The sequence below is a fragment of the Boleophthalmus pectinirostris genome, unplaced genomic scaffold (genome assembly GCF_026225935.1).
Source record: "Boleophthalmus pectinirostris isolate CB_2022bp ecotype Guang Dong unplaced genomic scaffold, ASM2622593v1 HiC_scaffold_4, whole genome shotgun sequence".
Taxonomy (NCBI): Eukaryota; Metazoa; Chordata; class Actinopteri; order Gobiiformes; family Gobiidae; genus Boleophthalmus; species Boleophthalmus pectinirostris.
This window is the reverse complement of record NW_026571353.1, coordinates 15,255,037-15,278,424: the sequence shown is the minus strand read 5'-3', so window position 1 is coordinate 15,278,424 and position 23,388 is coordinate 15,255,037. Positions and strand designations below refer to the sequence as shown.

Genomic DNA, 23,388 nt, shown 5'->3' with positions numbered 1-23,388 from the left:
GGGGGGGGGGGGGTTCTGGTCACTCTAAGATAGGCATTCACACGAGTATGAGTATTTGTCAAAGCAGTAAAAATACAAAGAAAAGTAAACACAAAAAACATCACAGCGTGCATGCAGAACTACTTCCGGGGTTCACAAAAGGTCGATGCGGTCGCCATGTTGCTGAATGAAATTAGCTTCAAAACATTAGGTAGCCGCTAGCAATATCTTTATTTTATTCAATCTCATAATGACGCTTGTTGCCTCAAATACTCGTGTGTAAACATGACTTGGGACATAAAGAAAGACTAGAAAACTCCTTACTCTGTAAGTACGTTCCCTTTGTATTTTCATATTGCCTTTATTACCCGTTAGCAAAAAACAAGCTAACATCCAGGGCTCTAGTTAGCACGCGCCTGGATTAGGGTTATTGTTTTCAAAAATTTTGAAAATTGCCATTCACCATGCTCTGCCGTGAATTTCAACTGCCTTATATCACGAATTTAGGATTTGTATTTGCATACAGATCTACGACTTGTTTATAAATGTGTTTGAATCGGTTATGTAGCGGCGTTAGCTTATACACCCCCGAGCCCATACAGAAAACGGCAATGCCGTATGATATTAGAATATTCATCGGCTGCAGAATGCTTTTATGCATAAAATTCAGGTTATTTAAAAATTGTGAATGATAAACTCAGTTAATGACATCAATCATTTGTTCAGTTTTTATTTGCGCTGACACATTTGTGAGGTTATTTAATAATTAGCTAGTATTCCGTAAATTGCTTTTGTCTCACAAAGCTAGTAATACACGATCAATAATCGAGAAAACCAAATCAATAGACATTTATTTATTTATTTTGCTTGAGTACATAATTTAGAATATCAGCGTTGCAAAATAGTTGATATGTGGTCAGTTATTTTGTAATAATTAATTATGATAGTGGACTTTCGGTTTATCAAATGCCTGATAAACGACTCTTGAGACAAGTTGCAATAATAAATGACAACATGTGTTGTGTTTAGCACGTTGTATTCAGTGTTGATACTAGCCTATGTTGCAAACTAATGGGAACTGTACTTCTATTTCACAGTTGTGAATAATCTTTACAGCACCAAGCAATGCACCATGGAAGTGGATCACAGAATATTCAACGACAACTTCAGAGATCAAAGTCAGCAGGTGGATCTGAAGCTGAGGAAGCGCCACCGCAGCAGCAGCCTGCCCTGGCAGCTACACAACAGCAGGCTACAACTAATCACCCTCAGTCCCCTGTGACCACATTTACCTCTGCTGCCAGCCCTTCAGCACCCCAATCGCCCAATTATCAGATAATCATGAGCCGAAGCCCAGTTACTGGCCAAAACATGAACATCACTTTACAAAATGTAGGACAGATGGTGACTGGAAACCAACAAATTACTCTAACCCCTGTGCCCCTTCAGACCCCTGCTTCCCCTGGTTTTCAGCACACTACACCACAGTGGAGGTTTGAGCCTGCACAGTCCTCTTACATCCAGGTCACTTCACCTGTGCCTCAGCCCATTCCTCCTCAAAGTCCTACCCAGCACAGCCCAGTCACAGCAGTGACACGCCCTGGAGCTCCGGCAGCAGCCTTAAATGTTTGTGCACAAAGCCCCACTCGCTTTGTTGAAGCTGGTATGCTAGTGCGACAGATCAGTTTAGGCAGTCCTTCTGGAGGTAGTCACTTTGTTTATCAAGATGGAACTGGGCTCGCTCAAATCACACCGGCAACAGCGACTCAAGTGCAGCTGGCTACAGCAGCTACACCAGGCTCTGTGCGGGAACGTCGTCTCTCTCAACCACACTCACAGACAGGAGGCACCATCCACCATCTTGGACCTCAAAGTCCTGTGGCAACAGGGAGTGCTCTCCCAACTCTGAGCAGCCCTGGGCATATTACCACTTCCAATCTACCTCCACAGATCAGCAATATCATACAAGGACAGCTAGCTCGCCCAATGATGTTTGAGAAGACCCCACAGGGTGTGGTTGCTGGTGTAGGTTCCACAGTCACAACGTCTTTCAATATACCACTTCTATTCCACCATCAAGCCCTTCCCTCACCAATGCCACACAAAGTATTCCCAGCAATCCCTTGGGATCCAGCGGCATGGCTGTGGGGGCAATAAAGAAGCAGGCTCCTAAGAAGCTGGAAGAGATTGCACCATCTACTCCTGAGATTGCTCAACTGAGGAAGCAGTGCTTGGAGCATCATACAAAGAAAATGGAGAACCTGAAGGATGTTTTCAAAGAATATCTGATTGAGTTATTTTTTCTCCAGCATCTACAGGGAAACATGATGGACTACTTAGCTTTTAAGAAAAAACCTTGTGTTCCCTTGTATACATACTTGAGGCAGAATGACTTGGACCTTGAGGATGAGGAGGAAGATGAAGAGCAGTCTGAAGTCATAAATGATGAGGTAGTAGTTGTTTTGTTTTAGTGGTTTAGTGTGTGGAAGTGTTCTACATAACTTTTTTTCTTTCAGGTGAAGGTCGTCACTGGAAAGGACGGTCAAGCTGTGACACCAGTTGCCATAGCAACACAGCTTCCACCTAACGTTTCTGCAGCTTTCTCTGCCCAGCAGCAGTTCCAGGTGATAAAGATGTTTTGAAGAAGAATCAATCACAAGTTGTATAAGTTTATATTTCATTCATCTAAACCATGATTGCTTACAGGGAACTGCTGCTGGGGGCATTGCCAGTGCTGGAGACATGGAAGCCTTTAAGAGGCAGCAGGCAATGGTGCAAGCAGGTAGGGCAAGGGCTGCTGACTCCTGTGTCTCTTTTGTTGCTCTGTTTCCTCCCCGTTTGCTTTTTTTGTTTCTTTTTTTCTCCCCTCTAATTGCTTCTGCTTTTAGAATTTTGGCATCATGTTTTAGCGTTCAATTTTCAAGTCTTAACTGGAGGAAGGAGAGGTGACCTATGTGGTCTCAAGCCGGTCATTGCCTTATACCTAGTGCTTTTTTCCGTTTTGAGGGTATTGTGTGTTTTAAATCCCAGATCAGGCTAAGAGGTCCCGGATTGACGTTGGTCGCCATGGGCTGATTTTCCAGCATCCTGGTGTAGCTCCTTTAGGATCACCTGGCGTTCCACTCCAGCAGCTTATGCCAACTGCGCAAGGTAGGAGTGCTACAACCAGGCCACTCTTTGTTCTGCCCGATGCTGCTGGACACATGCCCCCTAAAATCAAAGAAGATCACAAACTGAATCACAGTGTCCTCTGCTACAAACAAGCATCAACAGGCAGATCCCAGCAACAGCTTGAAGTCCTCAGCAGTTCATTCAGGTTTAGTTCTACCAACAGAGTAAATTGGGAAGAAGATAATTCCAGTCTGAAGAAGAGTAGCCTCTCAATGGGAAGATGCCATGTCTTGTGATTTTTTTTTTTAAGCCTTTTTTTTTTTTTCCTCTGCTGATCATCAGTCTTATCCATTTCTTCTTTATAATGTCTTCTTTCTAAGTCTTCTTTTTTGGACAGACCTTCCATACTACTGGACCTTCATCTTTTTTGTGGAGCGGGATCATTGAAATATTTGGAAGCTTTATGGAAAAAAATTAACTCAAACGGGTTAAACCTTTTTCCATTTTATGGTATCATACTGCACATATAATAATTTGGTTTTACATTGTCATCCATTCTCTGATCATTTTTATTCCACATGTATTTTGTAATATTATCAAGGATTCAAAATCCTCATTATCATCATTTGTCTCTCATCCTGCGGATTTTTTCATGTTCATATTTAGTTTCCTGTTCCATGTTGGTCATGGCATTTGGTTCTGACTTGGCTTCTTTCCCTCAGTCTAAGTAGGAGGGGAAACATGTGGAGGAGTTGTTCACGGCTCAGGGTTTTGGATTGTGGTGGTTGGGTGAGTCAGGGCTGTGTTGATGCCGTCTAGGCCAGGTGAAGTGACGTTCAGGGAGGTAAGGCAGGCGCTGCTTTAGTGTGCACAGCTCCGCTCAGGCCTGCTGTCTGCAAGACCCCATGTGTGTCTTTGCTCACCTCTGTGCTCTGTGGCTCTGTGAGGCATTTACATGCCTTGATATTGCTACATTCCTTCATGCATGCTGAACCACATGGTCTTTTAGTGTCTGCTTTGTATTTTCTTTTTTCCCTTTCTCCTCCCTGTCTGTTACTTGTGCCATTTTCCTATGAATCATTACTATTTCCTCCTCTTAAAATACCTTTATTATTGCATGTATAGTTTTTGATGTTGAATTACATTTCTCAACATTTAAAATGCAATATTTTGGTTTTCTGCATTAATCAAAGTAGTATTTTATTTGAAAATGTTTAGATGATCATATTAATTTAATTTCTTCTGTAATCATTGCTGTATGAGTTCCATTAATTTTTGCTCGGATCATCAGAAACTAGTACTTTGCTGTTTATTCATATAGTATTCATATCTATTTCATTAAAGCAACATCCTGAGGAGCTCTAAACAGTCAACAAAAAATCATTTTCAGCTATTTAAACCTAAAATTATATCAAGGGATCAGTATGAAACATTGTAGTAAACCATTTTAGATAATCAGACACACAACAACAAAAGTAAATAATATTACTCATAACTGATTATTTCTCTTTGTGTTACTCTCTTTACCATCCCTATTCTGCCTATCATTTTATTACCTATATATAGGAGGGATGCCACCTATTCCTCACCTATTCCTCAAGCAGTACAGATTGCAGGGCAGAAGCAGAATCAGCAGCAATACGACCCATCCAAAGGACCCCCAGTGCAAAATGCTGCAAGTCTGCACACACCCCCACCCCAGTTACCTGGCAGGCTACCCCAGGGGACCCTTCCTATGGCAAGCTTGCCTTTGGCCCTCTCCCAACAGGCTCAGTTGGTAGATGGGACTGGCCAGCCCGGGGCTCAGCTCCAGGCACAGGTGAAGGTGCAGGCCAGTGGGGCTGTCCTGGCACAGATGAATCCTCACGCTCAGCTTCAAGCTCAACTCCAGCAGCAAATGCATCTTCAGATGCAGCCAGGTCAACAGCAACCCCAGGCAATGCTGCAAACAGGACAGGCAGTAAGTTAAACAATAAAGAACGTTTTTAAACTGTCAAAGCAGTGGTTTTCTTTTCCTATATATTAAAAATTATTTCTTTCAGACTGTGGCGCTTGCTCGTCCAGCAACAGAACCCAATCAAGTCCAGCGGATTATGGCCAACTCCATGGCCAGTGTGTCACCTGTTCCACTGTCAAACGCTGTTTCTGCTGCTCATAATGCAGTCACTGCACGGCCACTCAGCTCAAGCACAAACCCGAGCTCCCAGTCCAAACTCACTGGTACCAATGGCATTTCATCAGTGAAAATGGGAGGTTTTTGTCAAGGTGGTTCTATGCAGACATCACAAGATGGTTCTCAAGACAAGCAAAATGAGCAGGCCAAATTGGTAAGTTCAAAGACAAAACTTATTTTATAGCCTGAAGAGAAGTATGCTAATTTTCTTTTATCGTCCCTCAGGAAAGTCAAGTGCATCAGCGCATCTCTGAACTGAGGAAGGAGGGGCAGTGGTCCTCAAGTAGGCTTCCCAAACTTATGGAGGCCTCACGACCTAAGTCCCAATGGGACTACCTTTTAGAGGAAATGCAGTGGATGGCAGCAGATTTTGCACAGGAAAGAAGATGGAAAGAAGCTGCTGCTAAGAAGGTAGGACATTTTTATTTATGTTCAATAAAGATAAAGCACACATGCACTAACTAAATTGTTTATATCGCCACAACAGCTGGTTCGCACTTGTGCAAGGTACCATCAGGAGCAAAAGAAAACAGAAGAACGATCAAAGACCAATCAAGACATTCACCTTCGTCATATTGCCAGTACCATTGCCAGAGAGGTGGAATTTTTCTGGTCTAACATTGAGCAAGTAGGTTTTAAATTAAATGTGTAATTATAGAAATTGATAATGGCTGAAATTCTTATTGGGTATGTGCTTTTTACTGCAGGTTGTGGAAATTAAACTCCAATTTCAGATGTATGACAAAAGACTTAAAGCATTAAAGTTACAAAATATGTCAGCAAAAGGTATGCTGTTTACCTGTATATTCTTGGAATTATTTTTATTTATACATGCACAAATGGACTTAACTGAATACTTTCCATTTCACAGTGTCTAGTCAACAAACAGGAGAAAATGCTGATAAAGAGGTGGGAAGTGCATTTCTGATTATGTTAAACCTATTGCATTAAAAGATCCTAAATTTCTTTTTTCTTTAAGGAAATGGCATCATCACGCCGGAAAAGAAAATCAAGTTTATCTTTGACAGATGAGGATGGTAAGAAAAATCATGTAAACTGTATTTTATTAATCTGTCTTGTATTTGCTTATTAGTTTGTAATGACAGCATTTTTTTGACTTGTTTTTTTTTTTTTGTTTTTTAGTTGCTGATGAAGAGAGCACTATAGAGGAACAGGAGGCCATGGAGGGCCATGCAGACCACAAAACTGAGCTGGGTGACTTGGCCAAAGAAGGTATATATATGATATATGATATGCATTTTTTTACTATTTACATACATATTTTTGTCATACTTTGTATTTCCATTTCCATTCTACTGTACATAGTTTGTTTGGAATATTATGAAACACCCTGCATTTTTACTTTTCTAGCGGAAATGTCTTTAGATGCTTTGAAGAAACAGTATGCTGGTGCATATGCTGATGGCTTTGAGTGGCCAAAGCCAAGCCCTCCAAAGGATGATGACGACACAGACTCTGAAGGTGCGTTTCTCCTCACCAATGTAACTTCTGCTTTTTTGTCTTCATTTATTTACATTTTTCGGTAGAAACAGAATGTGAAGAGGGCAGTCCACCTGAAGCTGTGGTGATTGACTCCTTGTTGAGTGTGGAGCAGTATAAAGGTGGTGAAAAAGCTGCATCAAGCTCTGATGGAAAATCTGCTAAAGACATTGCTGAAGTAGCGGCTGCTACTGAACTTTTGCTTCCAAAAGGCAGTTTTAGAACCACTACTTCTGTAAGTACTTCTGTAAGACATGTTTTTTCAGTTATGTAGATTTCTAAATTATACAATTTGTTAATATATCTTTTGGCTTTAGACCCGCAGCCCGGCTCCCATTCTATTACATGGGTCATTGCGAGAATATCAACAAATAGGGGTTGACTGGCTGGTTAGTCTATTCAAAAAACGCCTCAATGGGATCCTGGCTGATGAGACTGGCCTTGGCAAAACAGTACAAACAGTTGCCTACATGGCACACTTGGCTGGGCAAGAAGGTACAGAGTATTCTCTGTTGTTTTTCCTCTTAAATGTTTAGATATTTAAATGTAAAATTAACATTCTGTATTTGCATAGGCATATGGGGTCCTCATCTTGTTGTTGTAAGAACAAGCAAGCTGCTAAGTTGGGAGGTCGAGTTCAAGCGTTGGTGTCCTGGGCTCAAGATTCTCTTGTACCTTGGCAACAGACAAGAGCGTAAATCTTTAAGAGAGGTATCTCATTTGTATTTAGTTTAAACATTTAAGCCACAAAATCGAAGACTTCGAGCTTATAAGTGTTGGTCTCTCTTGTACAGTGGTGGAGTGAGGCTAACAGTTTCCACGTGTGCCTGACATCATACAAGCTTCTCATGGCTGACCACAGCCACTTTCTGAGAAGAAAATGGAGACATGTTGTTTTGGATGAGGTTCAGCTTATTAAAGAGATCACTCAGAAACACTGGGAAACCATATTCTCTATCAAAAGGTGGGTTCCCTGTAATAGCTAACCAAAACAACTACATGTATGGTCTTGTGAGTATTTTGAATATTTTGTTTTCTATTAAAACAGCGATCAAAGGATACTCCTCATCAACACTCCCCTACAGAATACCTTGAAGGAGCTTTGGACCATGATCCATTTTCTTTTGCCAGGAATCACACGACCCTACTCAGACTTCCCAGTGAAGGCAGGCACAGACCAAAACCAAGACTACTGCCACAAACTGGTTATTCGTTTACACAGGGTGGGTTTAGTTGCCAGCATTTAAATAGTAAATTTTCACACAACTCCACAGTAACAAACATGCATTGCTTTCAAATGTAGATGATTCAACCATTTATACTGAGGCGCTCTAAAAGGGAAGTGGAGAAACAGCTACCCAAGAAATATGAACATATCCTTAAGTGCCGTCTTTCCAATCGACAGAAGAGCCTGTATGAGGATATCCTCACTCAGTCAGGGTAACATTGAGCACATTTTTCCTACTGATATTGGAAAGTGATGTCTTATACATACCTTGCTTATGATTGATTTTGTTGATTAGGACCCAAGAAGCTCTCAAGACGGGTCACTTTGTTAGCGTGCTACAGGTGCTGATGCAGTTACAGCGAGTATGCAATCACCCCGAGTTGGTGTCTCCCAGAGATGCCAAAAGTTCATTTTTCTTCTCAAATCTGCAATTCAGTGTCCCATCTTTGATTCTTGGAGCAATACAGAAAGATCCAGATATGGTAAATGCTTAGATTTTAGTATGTTAATACATTTTATTGTATTTTTCCAACCCTCTGTGTGTTTTCTTTTTAGACTGCAGACATATCCATCTTTAATTTAATCAACAATGAGAACAAACTGACTCGTTATCAGACTGAAGAGGCAGTACCTAAACTAAAGCTCTCACAGCCACTTATAGAAGAGCTTTACACTGGCCCAGACCAACCTTCTCGACCGAAACCATGTCCCATAAAACCAATGAGGTCTGTTGTAACATAATTTTTGCAGTACTCTAACTTAAAAAAAATGAAATTTCCAATTTTTAAATTGTATGAATTGTGCTTAGATTGTTCCAGCCAGTTTCATATGGGACCAAGCCAGAGGGGCGTCTTGCCTCTTTTACAAGTACGACCAGCCAACGTCCTGCCTTGAACTCTTCTGTTACTTCTGTATCCCCCCCCATGGCAAACCCGGCTGCACAACCCAGGGGAAAGTCCCCTGTCACCACTGGAGCAACTGCCCCTACCTCACATGGTAAGGTTTTTTCAAATGTGGACACACAAATGAACAAGGACAAATCTTCCCCTCTGAGCCTATGATTAAACAGAGAACAAACTGATACTTTGCATCCCACATACATACAGTATGGGACAGAGTTGGGCTCCACTGATGGTCTTGAATGGTTGTTTCAGTTTGTATGTCTTTTCATTTTTAACAACCTCATTAATGACCAGAATTAATAATTAATAATAATTACATGGATAGCTCCAGGATGACAATGCTGCTGTGTCCAAGGTCCCAGGTCTCTTGTGCAGTTTTGAAGGTGTTCTGATGAACATTTGAAGATGAATTTAAATTTATCTAAATTATTCCTTCACCCCATGGTAAATTTCTATCAGTTGTCAAAATTTGAACCTACACGGAAAAACTGTAGTCCTGTTTTTGGTGAAGTCAGTCTTTTTTGTGTGCTTGCTTTATACTGACATCAGTGACCCTGCTTGTGTATTTTCACCCAGCATTTGACCTGCACTGAAGTAAATTATTATGGAAACCTGATGATTTAATTGCCCTTACCCCTAACATGTAGTGGCGTGCCCAATTGCCTTGTTCTTCACAGTGTTTGGAACAGCTACTCAGAGAGCCCAGACTACCTCTCCTGTCAGCAACAGCAACAGCACTGCCGCCTCCACTGTGTCTGCCACTGTGACCAGTGGGCCTGGACAGCATGCGCTGGGGGTTACCTCTGTGCCTTTGGGCCAGAACTTGGGCCATACAGTTGTGGGATCCATGGCTTCAATGAGCCAGCCTGGGGTCTCACAGGTGGCCAGACCCACACTAGCCCCCAGTCATGCCCTCCAGCCCAACTTGCTGTCTCAGAGGCTGGTTCTTACATCTCAGGCCCAGGCACGGTTGCCTAGTAAGTGGCCTCCCCTTCATCCCTTTCAGCATTTCCCCTCTACCTCTGCACAGCAGTATGGGCTGCTCTGATCTGAGGTTTTACTTGGGGCACTGCTGATATGTTGCTTAGGTGTGTTTATGGTTAAAGCAATATCACAAACCAACATGGTACAATATTACAGCAAAAAACTGCTGAAAGCTGAACCTCCATGGAAACCCCCAAATTATATAAAGTCATATCAGCAGCATCTCCACAGCCTCAGGAGTTCCCTGTTTCTTTCTCAAGACCTGCATGTTCACTAGAAACTATATTGTTTTACTGCACTTGGCACTTGAGTTTTTAACCTTAATGAATTTATCCTCCCTTTTTAATAAAGCTGCCTCCCAAACTATTACTAATATTTTTTTCTTGCTTTAGCCCATCTGCAGGAAGAAAGCAACCTGAAACCTTGTCTTTCTTTGTTAATATTATTTTTTGTTTTAAGCATGGGAAAATGGTCCCACATTTTGCGAGTTTTTCTTCCACCAATGTAAACACAGAAGCCTTTTCAAGTTCATGATTTAGAAACCCTGAAAAAAGCCTTGTGTTATTGCTTATTTATTTATGTTTTATGTGTGATGGTATTTTATTTCTTTTGTTATGGTTTTCTATTTGACTTAATGATCTATTAAACCATTCTGAACAATTCACATCTTTTAGAATGGAAATACCATGTTTTTCTTTTTGTTGCCAGCATTTTAGATGATTTAATGGCTTTTATCATATGTGTATTCATCCTACTCTGTTTTACCTGAGGACACATGAAGCAGTTTCTTTACCCCTGAAGGTTCATTATGTTAAGATGCTGTTCTTGTGGAGGAACTTTGCCTCTTTCACATATTAATACACCTTGGTTCTGCATGATACCCTTTTCACTCTTAAACTAACTATTATATTTATTTTACCCTTGTATGTTTATATTGCAGAGGTTCTGGGTTATAGCTTTTGTTGTGGGTAAAGTTTTATTTTCTGTTTTGAAGGTGGTGATGTGGTGAAGATTGCTCAGCTGGCTAATATAGCTGGCAATCAGACTCGGATCTCTCAGCCCGAGACCCCAGTGACCCTCCAGTTTCAGGGTACCAAATTTACATTATCTCCAAGCCAGCTCCGCCAGCTTACCACTGGACAGCCTTTGCAGCTTCAAGGTACACTCGGTAATGTACTTCCCATCATGGCCATCTGTTTTTCTTTTTTTACATTTTTCACTTTTCCACTTTTTTCTCTTTTACACCATCATTTTTGCATCAGACTCAAAAACCCACCCATACCTTTTGATAGATTTCATTTTGAATTATTTTATTTTTTCCAGGAAATATCCTGCAAATAGTGTCTGCCCCAGGACAGCAGATCATCCGGCCACAGAGCTCAATGGTAATGCAAAGTGTACCACAAACTGTAGCTGGCACTAATGCCACATCCACACCTGGCACCACTCAGTCCCCTGCTTCAGCACAGCAAGGTGTTCTTTCAAATTATCCAAATTAATATATATATATATATATTTTTTATTTTTTTTTTTTTTACATTTTATGACATGTTTGCTTTTCCAGCAATGGGTGTTAATACAAATTCAAATGCAGTTTCCACAAAGGTCACTTCAGTCAATTCAACTCCTCAGGTTAGTAATTTTTCCATGTTAATTATACTAACAACAGCCAATAAACTAAATGGCAAATGCAATTTTTTCCCCCTCATATACAGGAGTCATCAGAAGAGAAAAGCCAACAGTTGAAGGACCGTTTGGGCCGCTTGTTTGAAGCCAATGAGCGCCGCTGTAACCGCAGTGTGCTGTATGGGACAGACCTGGTACAGGCCTGTACAGTAAGTTCTGAACCAGGTCACTCTGCTCTAACCGCTGGGGGCTGGCGCTGGGTGGGACTGGAGAGCTGCCTCCGAGCAAAGTCCTCCTTAAAGGGAGCAACATCTGCCTTGAGGTCATGCTTGTTGTCTGTTGAGGATCGCTTGGATGCAACAAAAAGCCTTGCTGCAAGGTAAAATGTTACATGCGCAAGAATAAAATAGTCCATCTCTGACACTCTAAATAACTAAATGCATCTTTATCTTTTTAGGCTGGCATGTGTGGTACCTCCAGCTGTAGCTCCGCCCCCTCACATATATGCAGTCAATCCAACAGTGCCATACCGACTCAAACAGAAGTCCTTACACCGTCAACTGCTTGAGGCCACCTCCTCCCACAGAGCTGATATCCAGCATTTTGCACCAGCACAACTTGTGCAGTTTCCTGATCTGCACTTAATGCAGATGGACTCAGGTGCATCAACATTTTTATTTAAATTCCAAAATATATACTTACTTTTCTTATTGTTGAAGCTTTTTAATATTCTGTAACCATGCTTTGCTTTTCTGTAGGTAAATTAGAAGCATTGGCCATTTTGCTCCAGAAGCTAAGGTCAGAGAATCGGCGCGTTCTCATCTTTACACAGATGGTGAAGATGCTGGACATTCTGGAAACATTTCTGGATCATAGACAGTTGTCTTATGTTCGGGTGGATGAAAGCTTTACTCCAGATGAAAGACGGGTAAAATGCCATGTGTGAATTATTATAGAACACTCATTTCATTATATTTCAATTTTAAATAAGTCTGTATATCAAAGGAATCTGGTCCCCAACTTACACCAGGGCCTCTTATGAATGGAGAGGTTTGGTTTTTAATGGGGTATAATAAACTACTTTCTTCCCTCCCTGCTGGATGCTATTCCTTTCAGGGCCTACAGACAAGTGCACATTTATTATTGTTTTTTTTTTTTTAAATTGTATTTCTCTATAATTTTTTCATTTTTCAAAAGTGTGTCCTCTTTCTGTAGGAGAATATGAAGAGATTTAACAGGAACAGGCAGTTGTTCTGCAGCATCTTGACCAACCACTGCTGCTCCTCAGTCGGTACTGTGTTTGATGCAGACACTATCATCTTCTATGACACTGACCTCAATCCAAGCATAGACTCTTGCACTCAGGAGTGGTGTGATAAGATTGGCCGCTCGAAGGATGTGCACATTTACAGGTGTGTATGGCCTGCTAATTGGATGTGATGTAAATATCAACTGTATATCCAACCATGTCTGACCATGTTTAGGTTAGAGAGTGGAAACTCAATTGAGGAGAAACTGCTGAAGAATGGCACCAAAGATCTTATACGAGAAGTGGCTGCGCAGGGCACAGACTACACTCTGGCTTTTCTCACACAGGTGACCTAAAACACACACCTAGGGTTACCAATAATGTATAGGTTAGGTGGTCGAGATACTCACAAACCTTGTTTGCACTTTTTGCTAATATTGTATTGCTCACTATGTTTTCTGGTATGATTTTATATTTTTAAATAGCGGACCATCCAGGATCTGTTTGAAGTGGAGGCTGGATCAGGAGAGAAAGTTGAGGAATTTGTGGTTCTTCATCAAGAGCCTTCTGCCTCTGAGGCCATCTCTCCCAAAGTGGCTCGACCGTACATTCAGGCGCTTCACAGCATAAACCTGGATGATCTACATGAGGAAGACTACCAACAGATGGAGGAGGAAATTACAAATAAAGAGTCAGCAGAGGAAGAAGAAAATCCAGAGGATCAAATGGAGCCTGCCCAGATAGAGGAGTTGAATGCTGTCATGGAGCAGGTCAGTGGTGATAAAACAATAGGAAAAATGCCTACATTAGTGATGCTGAAGTCTATATTTGCTTCTTTTGCAGCTCACACCAATTGAAATGTATGCCCTGCATTACCTGGAGTACATTCACGTCAATGACGATGAGACAGTTGTTAAGGTAATGGAGTTTTTTGTACGCATATGTACACGTAGTTGTTTGTTCATTTAACTCAACCTCCTGTCTTTGCCCCAGGAGCGTTTGGAGTCATCTAAAAGAAGCTGGGAACTGCACCAGCTTCAAAAACTCAAAGTGGACGAGGAGGAGAGGCAGATGAGGGAAGATGATGAGGATCTGTTCACTTATACCAGAGAGGATGCATACAACATGGTCAGTCAGGACCTGTCTTTATTTACTGCTCATGAAAGATGCACACAGCCCAAACATGTTTTTTTTTCCTACTTTGAATAGGAATATGTATTTGATGCAGAAGATGGTCATACAGAGATCATGCCGGTAAATACTTTTTTTTTTTTTTTTTTTTTGTAGCTTTGCTTCAGCATAGTAGGTCTGTGGTAATATGTCAAAGTCTGAGTTAAAATTTTCCTGCACAGATTTGGACTCCTCCCACACCACCACAGGACGATAATGACATTTACATAGACTCTGTCATGTGTCTTATGTATGATACAACACCTATTCCAGAGTCAAAACTGCCTCCAATATACATTCGCAAAGAGCACAAGCGTCTCAAGATGGACCCTTCAGGTATGTTGGGATACCTCTTACCTTTCGCATTTTTTCCAATGTATTTTAAAAGTGTTAATGTCATGTGATTAATTTTGTTAGCAGCTGCTAGAAAAAAGAAAAAGGGCCATGGAGAGACTGTGATTCCTCCACGGTCTCTGTTCGAAAAGGCCAGCATGCTAAAAGTACGACGTGAATGCAAAGACCAGAAGAAGAACTTCTCTCTGAAACAGCAGGCTCCTTTTGCCAAACCCTTGCCCTCCCTGGCTAAGCCTGCCATGGAGAGCAGCCAGGACAACCCAGAGTGGCTCATCAGTGAAGACTGGGCACTGCTTCAGGTACAAGACAGTATTCACATCAGGCATTTGGAGCTCCATGGAAACAAGCCACAGTAGAAGTTACAAATGTTCATGTTGTGTCTAACTACTGCAGGCTGTGAAGCAGTTGTTGGAGCTACCTTTGAACCTGACGATAGTGTCCCCCGCTCACACACCCAACTGGGACCTGGTCAGTGATGTGGTCAACTCATGCAGCCGTATCTATCGCTCTCCCAAACAGTGTCGCAACCGCTACGAGAATGTCATCATCCCTAGAGAAGAGGGCAAGGTGGGCATTGTCTGCTAGTTTTCAATCCGAGTAGCATCATGAATATTTGATCTGACTTATCATTTTGCTATTTCAGTTGATGTATGAAGCAAATCCCAAGAAGAAAACAAAAAGCATATACAAGGTGACTTTTACACACAGCTCCTGACATTTTGTGTGTGTGTGTGTGTATGTATATGTGTGTATATATATATGTATGTATGTATGTATGTATATGTATGTATGTATGTATATATATATATATATATATATATGTGTGTGTGTATATGTATATAAAAAATATATAAAAATAATAGTGCTTGTTTTCTGTCTCGTTTTAGTCTAAGAACAGTCGTCCTCTGAGAACCTGTCAGATTTACACACAAGATGACAATTCAACACAAATTCAACTCTATAACAGTCGATTTGAGCTTATGAAAATCATTGCCAGCAAAAGGAGCCCACCAATCAAACCACTGTGAGTACCTACCAGGACCAGATGAGGAAGACCTTAATATAGGCTAATAGGATGTTATATTAATCCACAGTATTAATGTTTTTTTGTTTGTTTATTTGTTTTAATTCAGCCTTGGAATGAATCCCTTTCAGAAAAATCCTAAACACGCCTCCGTTCTGGCTGAGAGGTCTGTTCATGCTAATGTTTCTATGACACTTGTCTAAATCCTCAACAATACCTCATGTCTTGTGCTGTTGTTCCAGTGGGATCAGCTACGACAAGCCCTTGCCTCCTATTCAAGTCGCATCACAGCGTGCTGAAAGGATTGCAAAAGAGAAAAAGGTGACCCATCAACACACAAATTTTAGTGTATTAATGTTGTACCTTGGCAGCATTGTGCCTAAAGTAATTTCCTTCTTTATTGTATGTGCAGGCCCTTGCGGAGCAGCAGAAAGCCCAGCAGGTGGCACAACAGGCTGGAGGCCCTCAGACCGCAGTGGCAGCTCCAGGCCAGGCCCAAGTAGCAGCTCAGGTCCCCCAGGCCACGGCTGTCACAGGAGCCGCAGCGCCTAATGCTGCTGTTCTGGTACAGACTGGCAACTACCACTGCTAACATGGTTTTTTTTATCATAATTTAATAATGTCCAGTCTGACTGATGTGTATGTTTTTACAGGCTGGAACCATAAAAAATGCCACAGTGGGCACAACAATTCAGACGGGTATGTTGTATGTGGTTTTCATTACAGAGCTGCTCTAGTGCAGTGAATAATTTATTTATCCCTGTTGCATTCAGCCACTGTAGCGGGCAATGTGATTGTCAACACAGTAGCTGGAGTCCCTCCAAGTCCCTTCCAGGCCAACAAACGCTTGGCATCTCCAGTCATCTCTGGCACCCTTTCGGTGAGTTATGCTCTTCATCAGTTCTTCTTGCTTGGTGCTTGAGACTGTGGTATTATTAGCTTATTGTTGTGCTGTTGTTGCAGCCCGCTGGAGCCCAGGTCGTACATGCTCAGCAGAGACCTGCTGCCGCGCAGGCTCCTGCCGAGGTGGTTGCCATTGCAACAGGGCAGAGTGTTCGAGCTGTCACACCGATGACAGCATCTGCTGTAGTGTCTACTACTCTGAGCCCGGTACAAGCCCAGACCCGCCCACTAGTCCCCCAAGTTACTCAAAGTATGAACAGGAAGTAATTTTTTTTCTTCACTTTGACTGTGTTTTGACAAATGTGTGTTGTGTGTTCAGCCGCAGGAATTACACTGCCGCAGGGCAAAGCTTTGGCTCAGGCGCATCTCATGTTCAGGCAACAACAGCTCCAGCAGCAGCAGCAGGCTGCTTCTCCTCAGATCAAAACGGTGGGGAAATCACAGGTACAGGCATCAGGGCCACACTCGTACACTGCTGTGGTTAGGGCTGAGGATAGGGCTCTGGATGCTTTACTCCTCTCTGATTTTAAGTCTAATTTTGTACATGTTTCATCCATAGGAGCTGCTGAAGATGCACAAGCACAAGCTGCAGCTCCAGCAGCAGCAGCAGGTGGCAGCGGCAGTGGCAGCAGCTCAGGGTCAGCAGACAGCAGGGGCCCAACAGTCCACTCAGGTCCAACCGGCCCCCAGTGCTCAGGCCAGTCCTCAGCTGACCGCTGTAGCCACACCACGGCCCGGAGCTGTGCTTACCGGGACTACTGTGGCCAATCTGCAGGTGGCCCGACTGGTAATGACCATGAGATTGATTATAGAGCAAGGGCATTATTGACTGTTATAGGGATCTGAACTCTAGTATATTTTCTTTAGACCCGAGTCCCAGCTCAAGGCCAGGGACCAGCTGCTCAGACAGCTCAGGTGACCCTCACTAAGCCTCCAGTGGTGTCTGTCCCTGCTGTGGTATCTTCTGCTGGAGTCACTACTCTCCCAGTCACTGTTGCAGGCATTAGTGTTGCTATTGGGCAAGCGCAGAAGACAGGTGTGTTAGCATCACTGTAACCTATAGAATGATTTGTCCTGTGATTTAACATGTGGCTGTGTTTTGTGTGTCAGGGGGCCCTGTGCTGACCCAGTCCTTCCCACAGATGCAGGTGCAGCAGGTGCAGCAGCTGCTGCAGATGAAGAAGCAGCAGCAGGCGGCTGTTCAGGCTGCAGCTGCCGCGCAGCAGAAACAGCCTCAGCAAACACAAGCCACTGTCCAGCAGAAGGTCTGCTACTGTTTACATTGGCAACAAGTGACAGTCTTTGTTATGTAATATGAAACACAACCAGATACATTTTTAGATTGCCTGAAAACTCAAGAAAACAAGAAGAAGGGGCGTAACTAAAACATTTGGCTAATGCTGGTTTGTGACCAGATTAAACTCTGTAGTGACAGTTGAAAGACATTAATATTACCCTACTTCATGAACATTCCACAAGTTCTTTTGAGTTTTTAAATAGAATTCATTTCAAAATATTTTATTAGAAGCTTGGAGGTTACCTTCATTTATCTCCATTTTTAAAAATGTATTATTTTATGTTTTAATTATTGGTGTAGTCATGGTTTTTTCTCCTCTTCAGATTGCCACGCAGCAGGTAACTGTGCAAGCTGCTCCAGCAGGCCAGCAGCCTCAACAGAAAGTAGCCTATGCCGCCACTACACAGCATCCGTCTGGGATAAAGACTCAGATCTTCACAACCTCAATCGCACAGGCCCAGAAACCTGCCGGAGCTCAGCAGATTCAGGTGTGTATGCTCCCCTGTTCCTCTTAACACCAAACCCACATGAGCTTCAATGGCCAAGAACTGTTGTTTATCTGAGACTTTCTTGTTTACAAGGTTGCTAAACTCCCACAAATAGTGCAACAACAGCCGACTGTGGCCAATATTCAACAAATAGTGTCTTCTCCTCAACAGGTAAAGGGAATCGTTAATTTATCATTGGATTTGTTGTTTAGCTACATTGCAAACTTTTTAATATTTAAGTCTCATATCCTTGGCAGTAGTTTGTGGTAGAAGAAAATGTGATTTGTATCCTCTCAAAAACAATATGAATAATACATATTCAGTGCGTCAGTGTAAAATGTAAACTGGGACCGCTTGGGAAAGGAGTGGTCCACAAGTAGCTCTGGAAATAAAATTCCTGATTTATTTAATTTAATGTTTTTATTTTTTTACGTCTTTTTGAAAAGAAATAAGATAATGGTTTTCACAAAACATATCTTATTTAAAAGATAACTGAAATGGTTATTAGCCCCATTTATAAAATGTTCTTCAGCATTAGCAATATTTTCAATGATTACATAAAAAAAAAAGATTATGAAGGATTCAGTGTTTTGTTGCTGATTTATAAAAAAAAAAAACAATAAAAAAAAAAACTGAATTTAACATTTTGATAATACAAGGAATAATCAATGGGGTCTTGTTTTTTTTTTGTTTTTTTTTTGTAAATTTTGTGAATGCCTGATTCGTAAGAAGAAACTGAAAATGTTGCCTATAGAACAGTGTTCACAGAGTAAAATGTTTGTTGTTTGAATGTCGTGGTCAGATCCAGCCTCAGACCGTGGCTCTTACACAGGCACCCTCCTCGGCTCAGGCTCAGGTGCAGATGATCCCCGCGGGCACGGCAGCAGCGCAGGTCGTGCAGCAGAAGATCATTCAGCAACAGGTCGTCACAGCAACGGCAGCATCACCTCAATTCCAGACTCCACCTCCTCACAGCCCAGCCCAACCACAGGCCGCCCCACCCACCACCTCAGAGTCCCCAGTGCAGCAACCTGCTCAACCACAGCAAACCACCAAGGGCCAGGCGAGGCAGGGCAATATCCGGGCCAAAACACCGGCCAAACCCAGTGGAGGAAACACATAGACAAGCATCTGACTCAAAGACAAAAGAAAAGAAGAACCAATGTTAGTAATTTGTAGCCCGCTTAATTGCTGTATTTTTGGCAGAGGAATCTCAGCATTTCTGCTCATATACTGGGGTCTGATGTAATGAACCATCACTTTCAAATCTCTATCTTTTGATCAATGTGTAATTAACAAATAGTCTAAATATTGTTTCCACAGCTGTCAACATAAGAAAAGACATTCATGCATTCAAAGGCATGAGAACTGAGACTGAGGCTGCCTCTTAGATTAAGTGTATCCATTCATAGTCCCTTTTATGTATAATTTCCTTGTCTATAGATGCCATACCAGAGTAATGCACGTTCCTTTAGTCCTTTGTTTTTTATTGCAGCAAACACACTGTAAACATGTACTTTAGTATTTTGTGTTTTCTCATTATTGTCTTTTTTATTAATGTCAAAAGAAATAACTGTAAATATCAATGAGAAACATTTGTACTTGTAAAGTAGTTGTGTTTTCATTGGGTTTTTCAGCCTAATTGTAATAAAGTGTTTTGTTTTTATACACTGAATACATCGTTTTTCATTAATATTTTATTTATTTTCAGCTTGCTCATTAAATCCCTTGTAAGTATTTTGGCTTGTTGATTTTTAATTACACATGGATACACAGGGTGTTTTCAAACTGCAGTGAGAGTACCATGCATGGAACCCACAATGTTTCACTACATATACATTACTGCCTAACTTCAGAAATTAGATTTGCTTTTATCAGTGAGTGCTATTTTTGCACACTTCTATTCCTGTATTTTCCCAGCTCTATTGATTTCTCTGGCAGCAATTGTAGACTGATGATTTGACACACAGCAGACGATGTATTTGATGGATCTTGCCCCTGGTTCTAAGAGAACATTAGGGACCAGAAAACCCTCTCAGCACTGTCTGGACTTGCTGCTGACACTGGTGTTTGAGTGAGTGATTCTTCAGCAGACACAAAGTAAGGATGGTGATTGGGTGTTCGAGTCCACACATTACCCTTTATTATTTCACCTTACTCTTAATTCCAGTGGTGGAAGGTAACTAAGGAAAAATAGTAAAGTTCTGTACTTAAGTACAGTTTTATTAGAATTACCTGTACTTTACTTAATTACATTTTTAAAGTGGATCCTTTTTATTTTATCTTCAATACATTTGAGAGCAGGTATCTACTTTCTACTCCATTGCATTTTTGAACCAGACTGAAACGTAAAAAGTACTTTTCATATCATTTTAAGGGACATTTTTAAACAAACACAGAAAATTCACAAAGAAAATTAAACCGATTCATATCGCAACTGCTAGCCAAAATATGTACCATTATTTAAATGGTAAATAAAATATTTTTACTTTTTACTCTTAAAGTACCTGTTTAAAAATGTACTTTAATACATTGACTTAAGTAGATTTTTTTTTCATGTCATATTTCTACTTTTCTACTTTTGTCATATTTCTACTTTTATTAAGTAAATGAACAGATACAGAGCCAAATGTTACTCAAGCAACAAAACTGAGTATTTCATCCACAGCTGCTAAATTTGTATTACTTTACAACTCCCTGTTCTTCCACATAGGGGCGCTATTGTGTTGTATTGCCATTTGTGAAGACTCCCTTGAATTAGATTTTCCATCTCATTGAAATTTCCTATCTGCTCTTTGGTGCACACCCTGGTGTCAGTGTCCAATCCACATTCACATGAAGAAAAGGCGCCTGCTTGGCAATAACATTTTTCAAACCCTGAATCGCCAAGGATGCCAAAATGAGAAGCACAGTCAGTGTCCATCGCATGGGATCTACTTCCATGCTTCATTGACGTAAAATAAATGATCAGATTAGAATTTGTCTTGAATATTAGAGCTTCAGACAGAGCAGTGCAACCAGTTAGCTTTACCTCGCTACAAATATACTGTATATTATAATTAGTTAAAGACGCAATGGCGGTGTTAATACCTGATGCACAAGGCATCTCCTTTTTCATCATGATTTAGCACTGGGTGAAGTAGCAGCAGAATCAGAGCATTGCATTGTAGATGTCCATGAATGAACCAACTTGGAGCCTCATTGCTCTCATCCCGCCTCGCTCAATGTATTTAAAGTAAGAAAATGTAAACACTTATCATTTCAGTGTGATTTCATGCTCTCACTCCAACACTGTCTGAGCAGGCAGCCTGCCCAAGTGGCTATAAACACTGTACGTCTCACCTTAAATCTCAATAAAACAGACTTGAATGCAACTGAGTAGATTTATATGCATGCTACAGCTGAAGAGTTTAGAGAGCCCTCATTGCAAAGATTTCAGAGATGCTCATAGTTTGATTTCTTTATTTCTAATGCTGCAAATGTGAATCAGAAAACAGACTGTCTGAGCCAGAGGGTTTTATATGTACTAGGACCCTCAGCCCTCTCTTCAGTGAGAGCTTTACCTCGGGAGGGTCTTCAAAGCCTCTTAAAGTGTGTCAAATACGTGATGTGGGCGGCTGCTGCTGTTGTGTGTTTTCCTCCATTTGCACAGAACCATGAAGAGCCCAAAGCCGGAGCAGCAGGAGCTGTAGGAGCGTGAATGACAGGCTTTAGAGGGATGATACAATCACCATGTGTTGACACAACAGTGGGATCGGCGTGGGATGGCTTTGTTGCCTCGGAGCCAGCTGAAAGCAGCAGATACACAGGTGTGTTGTAACAGTGTTCAGTGCTCACTACACATAGGCCAAACCTGTCTGTCATTGTGTCTGCACACTCTAATGTCCCAGCCAGGCACCCATCACAGCCCCAGGGGCCGCCCGCTAATGATACTCCTCCAATGATGCTCATGATCACCGCTGTTGGAAAAGAAGCAGGCCATCTATACTGAAAGGTTACCATGGCAACCCACAGCGACCCCTTTAGTGGAAATCACAGAGCTGGTGAACAATGGTTTATGTAGCACACTGGCAGTAAAGCTCTTCAGACATGGTCTGCATCAAATGCTCTTAAATAGTGCTGCTGTCCCAGCATCCACCATCACTGAGCTACAGACGCTCTGCTTTAAGATACTCAACACTATTTGCTCTCTCCCACTTGGCCTAAATGCTCATGGTATTTCTGAGGTGTCCTTGTCTAAAATCTCCCTCCTTCACTGAGGATTCCTCTGAATAATAAGTTGCGTCTCTGTTGGTTTGAATGAATTTGGAAAGAGGATGCAAATCCTTACTTTTCTGATTCTGACATGAACACCCTCTCTCCAGGCTTGGAATCTTCTCTAAACACATGTGTTACAGACTGTATATATAATATATACATATGCCCTGTATATGTATCTTCTTTATAAAGGCCATGGTCAGGATGGATATTATGAAGTGGGATGGTGATGGCAGTGATTGTGGGATAGGGTGAGAGGGCACAGGAGTCCCCATGCTCCACTTCTCTCCTCATTGGGATCTGAAGTGTCACTATGCACTTTGAAATGCACTGCACTGTAAGTCTGCCCCTCTTTTCTCTGTCTCTGTTTCTCTACATTATCCTGGTGTTTATATTTAATTGGAGCCTATATGGGTGATGTCACTCTCTCTTAGTTCACTTCTTAATATTGTCTATGAACTTTCTTCAAATCTTAGAGACAAAACTATTTTCCAAACCTGGATTGTAAGCTCATTGTTTGGCATTATTCCTGCTGTATGCCAAATACAGTAATCTGTAATTAAACAAATCCTCTGCATCAGCACACTGCATAAATCATCATCTCATTTCAATGAAAATACTTCCAACACTCTTATACTTTGAAAATACGTGAATGCATTTTAAGATAGGCCTGCCACGGCAATCACTATATTGACTTATTGTTCAGTATATGAAAACTGGAACAATATTTTAAGGGAGTAAATATTGTGTATACATTTTCTTTGCTCTACTAGGAAATGTATGGCTATTTTTTTTGGCTATACAATAAGATTTAAGCCGCAAACGTTTGAATTAATACTTTTGACACACAGATGCAAACTAAGTACTGTGCTTCATTCTGCTGTTTATTTTTTGCAGCTCATGATTTTTTTAAGCAATATTTTACATTTATAATGTTTTTTGTGGTTTAAATTTGACACCAGTCTCTTGCTATTCATTTATTCCCCCCCCCTTGTTATTGTAATATAATGTAATGTGTGGGCTACTGTATCCAAGTACTTTCCCTTGTGGATCAATAAAGTTTGTTTAAGTCAAAGTCTAAATCTGTCTGTTTTAACACTGACTCATCTTCTTTCCAGAATGTAATCCATTTTAACTCTTTAT

The 23,388-nt window shown here is 41.4% G+C and overlaps 1 protein-coding gene and 1 non-coding gene across 2 annotated transcripts; both read left to right on the top strand.

The window, feature by feature from the left end:
• The first annotated feature begins 125 nt into the window (after positions 1 to 125).
• Positions 126 to 19,656, top strand: ep400 (E1A binding protein p400). Its single transcript, XM_055161411.1, is given in 56 exon segments — positions 126 to 306; positions 1,077 to 2,038; positions 2,041 to 2,429; positions 2,496 to 2,603; positions 2,686 to 2,761; positions 3,010 to 3,129; positions 4,657 to 4,676; positions 4,679 to 5,050; positions 5,133 to 5,417; positions 5,489 to 5,674; positions 5,751 to 5,891; positions 5,971 to 6,049; positions 6,135 to 6,172; positions 6,243 to 6,300; positions 6,407 to 6,496; positions 6,635 to 6,745; positions 6,811 to 6,998; positions 7,081 to 7,258; positions 7,338 to 7,474; positions 7,558 to 7,727; positions 7,812 to 7,986; positions 8,067 to 8,203; positions 8,287 to 8,473; positions 8,547 to 8,716; positions 8,800 to 8,987; positions 9,571 to 9,870; positions 10,872 to 11,045; positions 11,201 to 11,350; positions 11,442 to 11,509; positions 11,593 to 11,882; positions 11,961 to 12,163; positions 12,262 to 12,431; positions 12,719 to 12,915; positions 12,988 to 13,099; positions 13,238 to 13,522; positions 13,596 to 13,670; positions 13,746 to 13,880; positions 13,962 to 14,006; positions 14,105 to 14,258; positions 14,343 to 14,575; positions 14,670 to 14,843; positions 14,920 to 14,967; positions 15,164 to 15,300; positions 15,410 to 15,466; positions 15,543 to 15,621; positions 15,713 to 15,865; positions 15,954 to 15,999; positions 16,074 to 16,180; positions 16,264 to 16,453; positions 16,523 to 16,647; positions 16,763 to 16,990; positions 17,071 to 17,239; positions 17,314 to 17,468; positions 17,824 to 17,988; positions 18,082 to 18,159; positions 18,791 to 19,656. Coding segments are annotated over 55 exon segments (9,360 nt in total). The 5' UTR covers positions 126 to 306; positions 1,077 to 1,104; the 3' UTR covers positions 19,112 to 19,656.
• Positions 12,516 to 12,641, top strand: LOC129411398 (small nucleolar RNA SNORA49). Its single transcript, XR_008633289.1, has one exon. It is a non-coding gene; the product is annotated as a small nucleolar RNA SNORA49 (small nucleolar RNA).
• Positions 19,657 to 23,388: the final 3,732 nt, after the last annotated feature.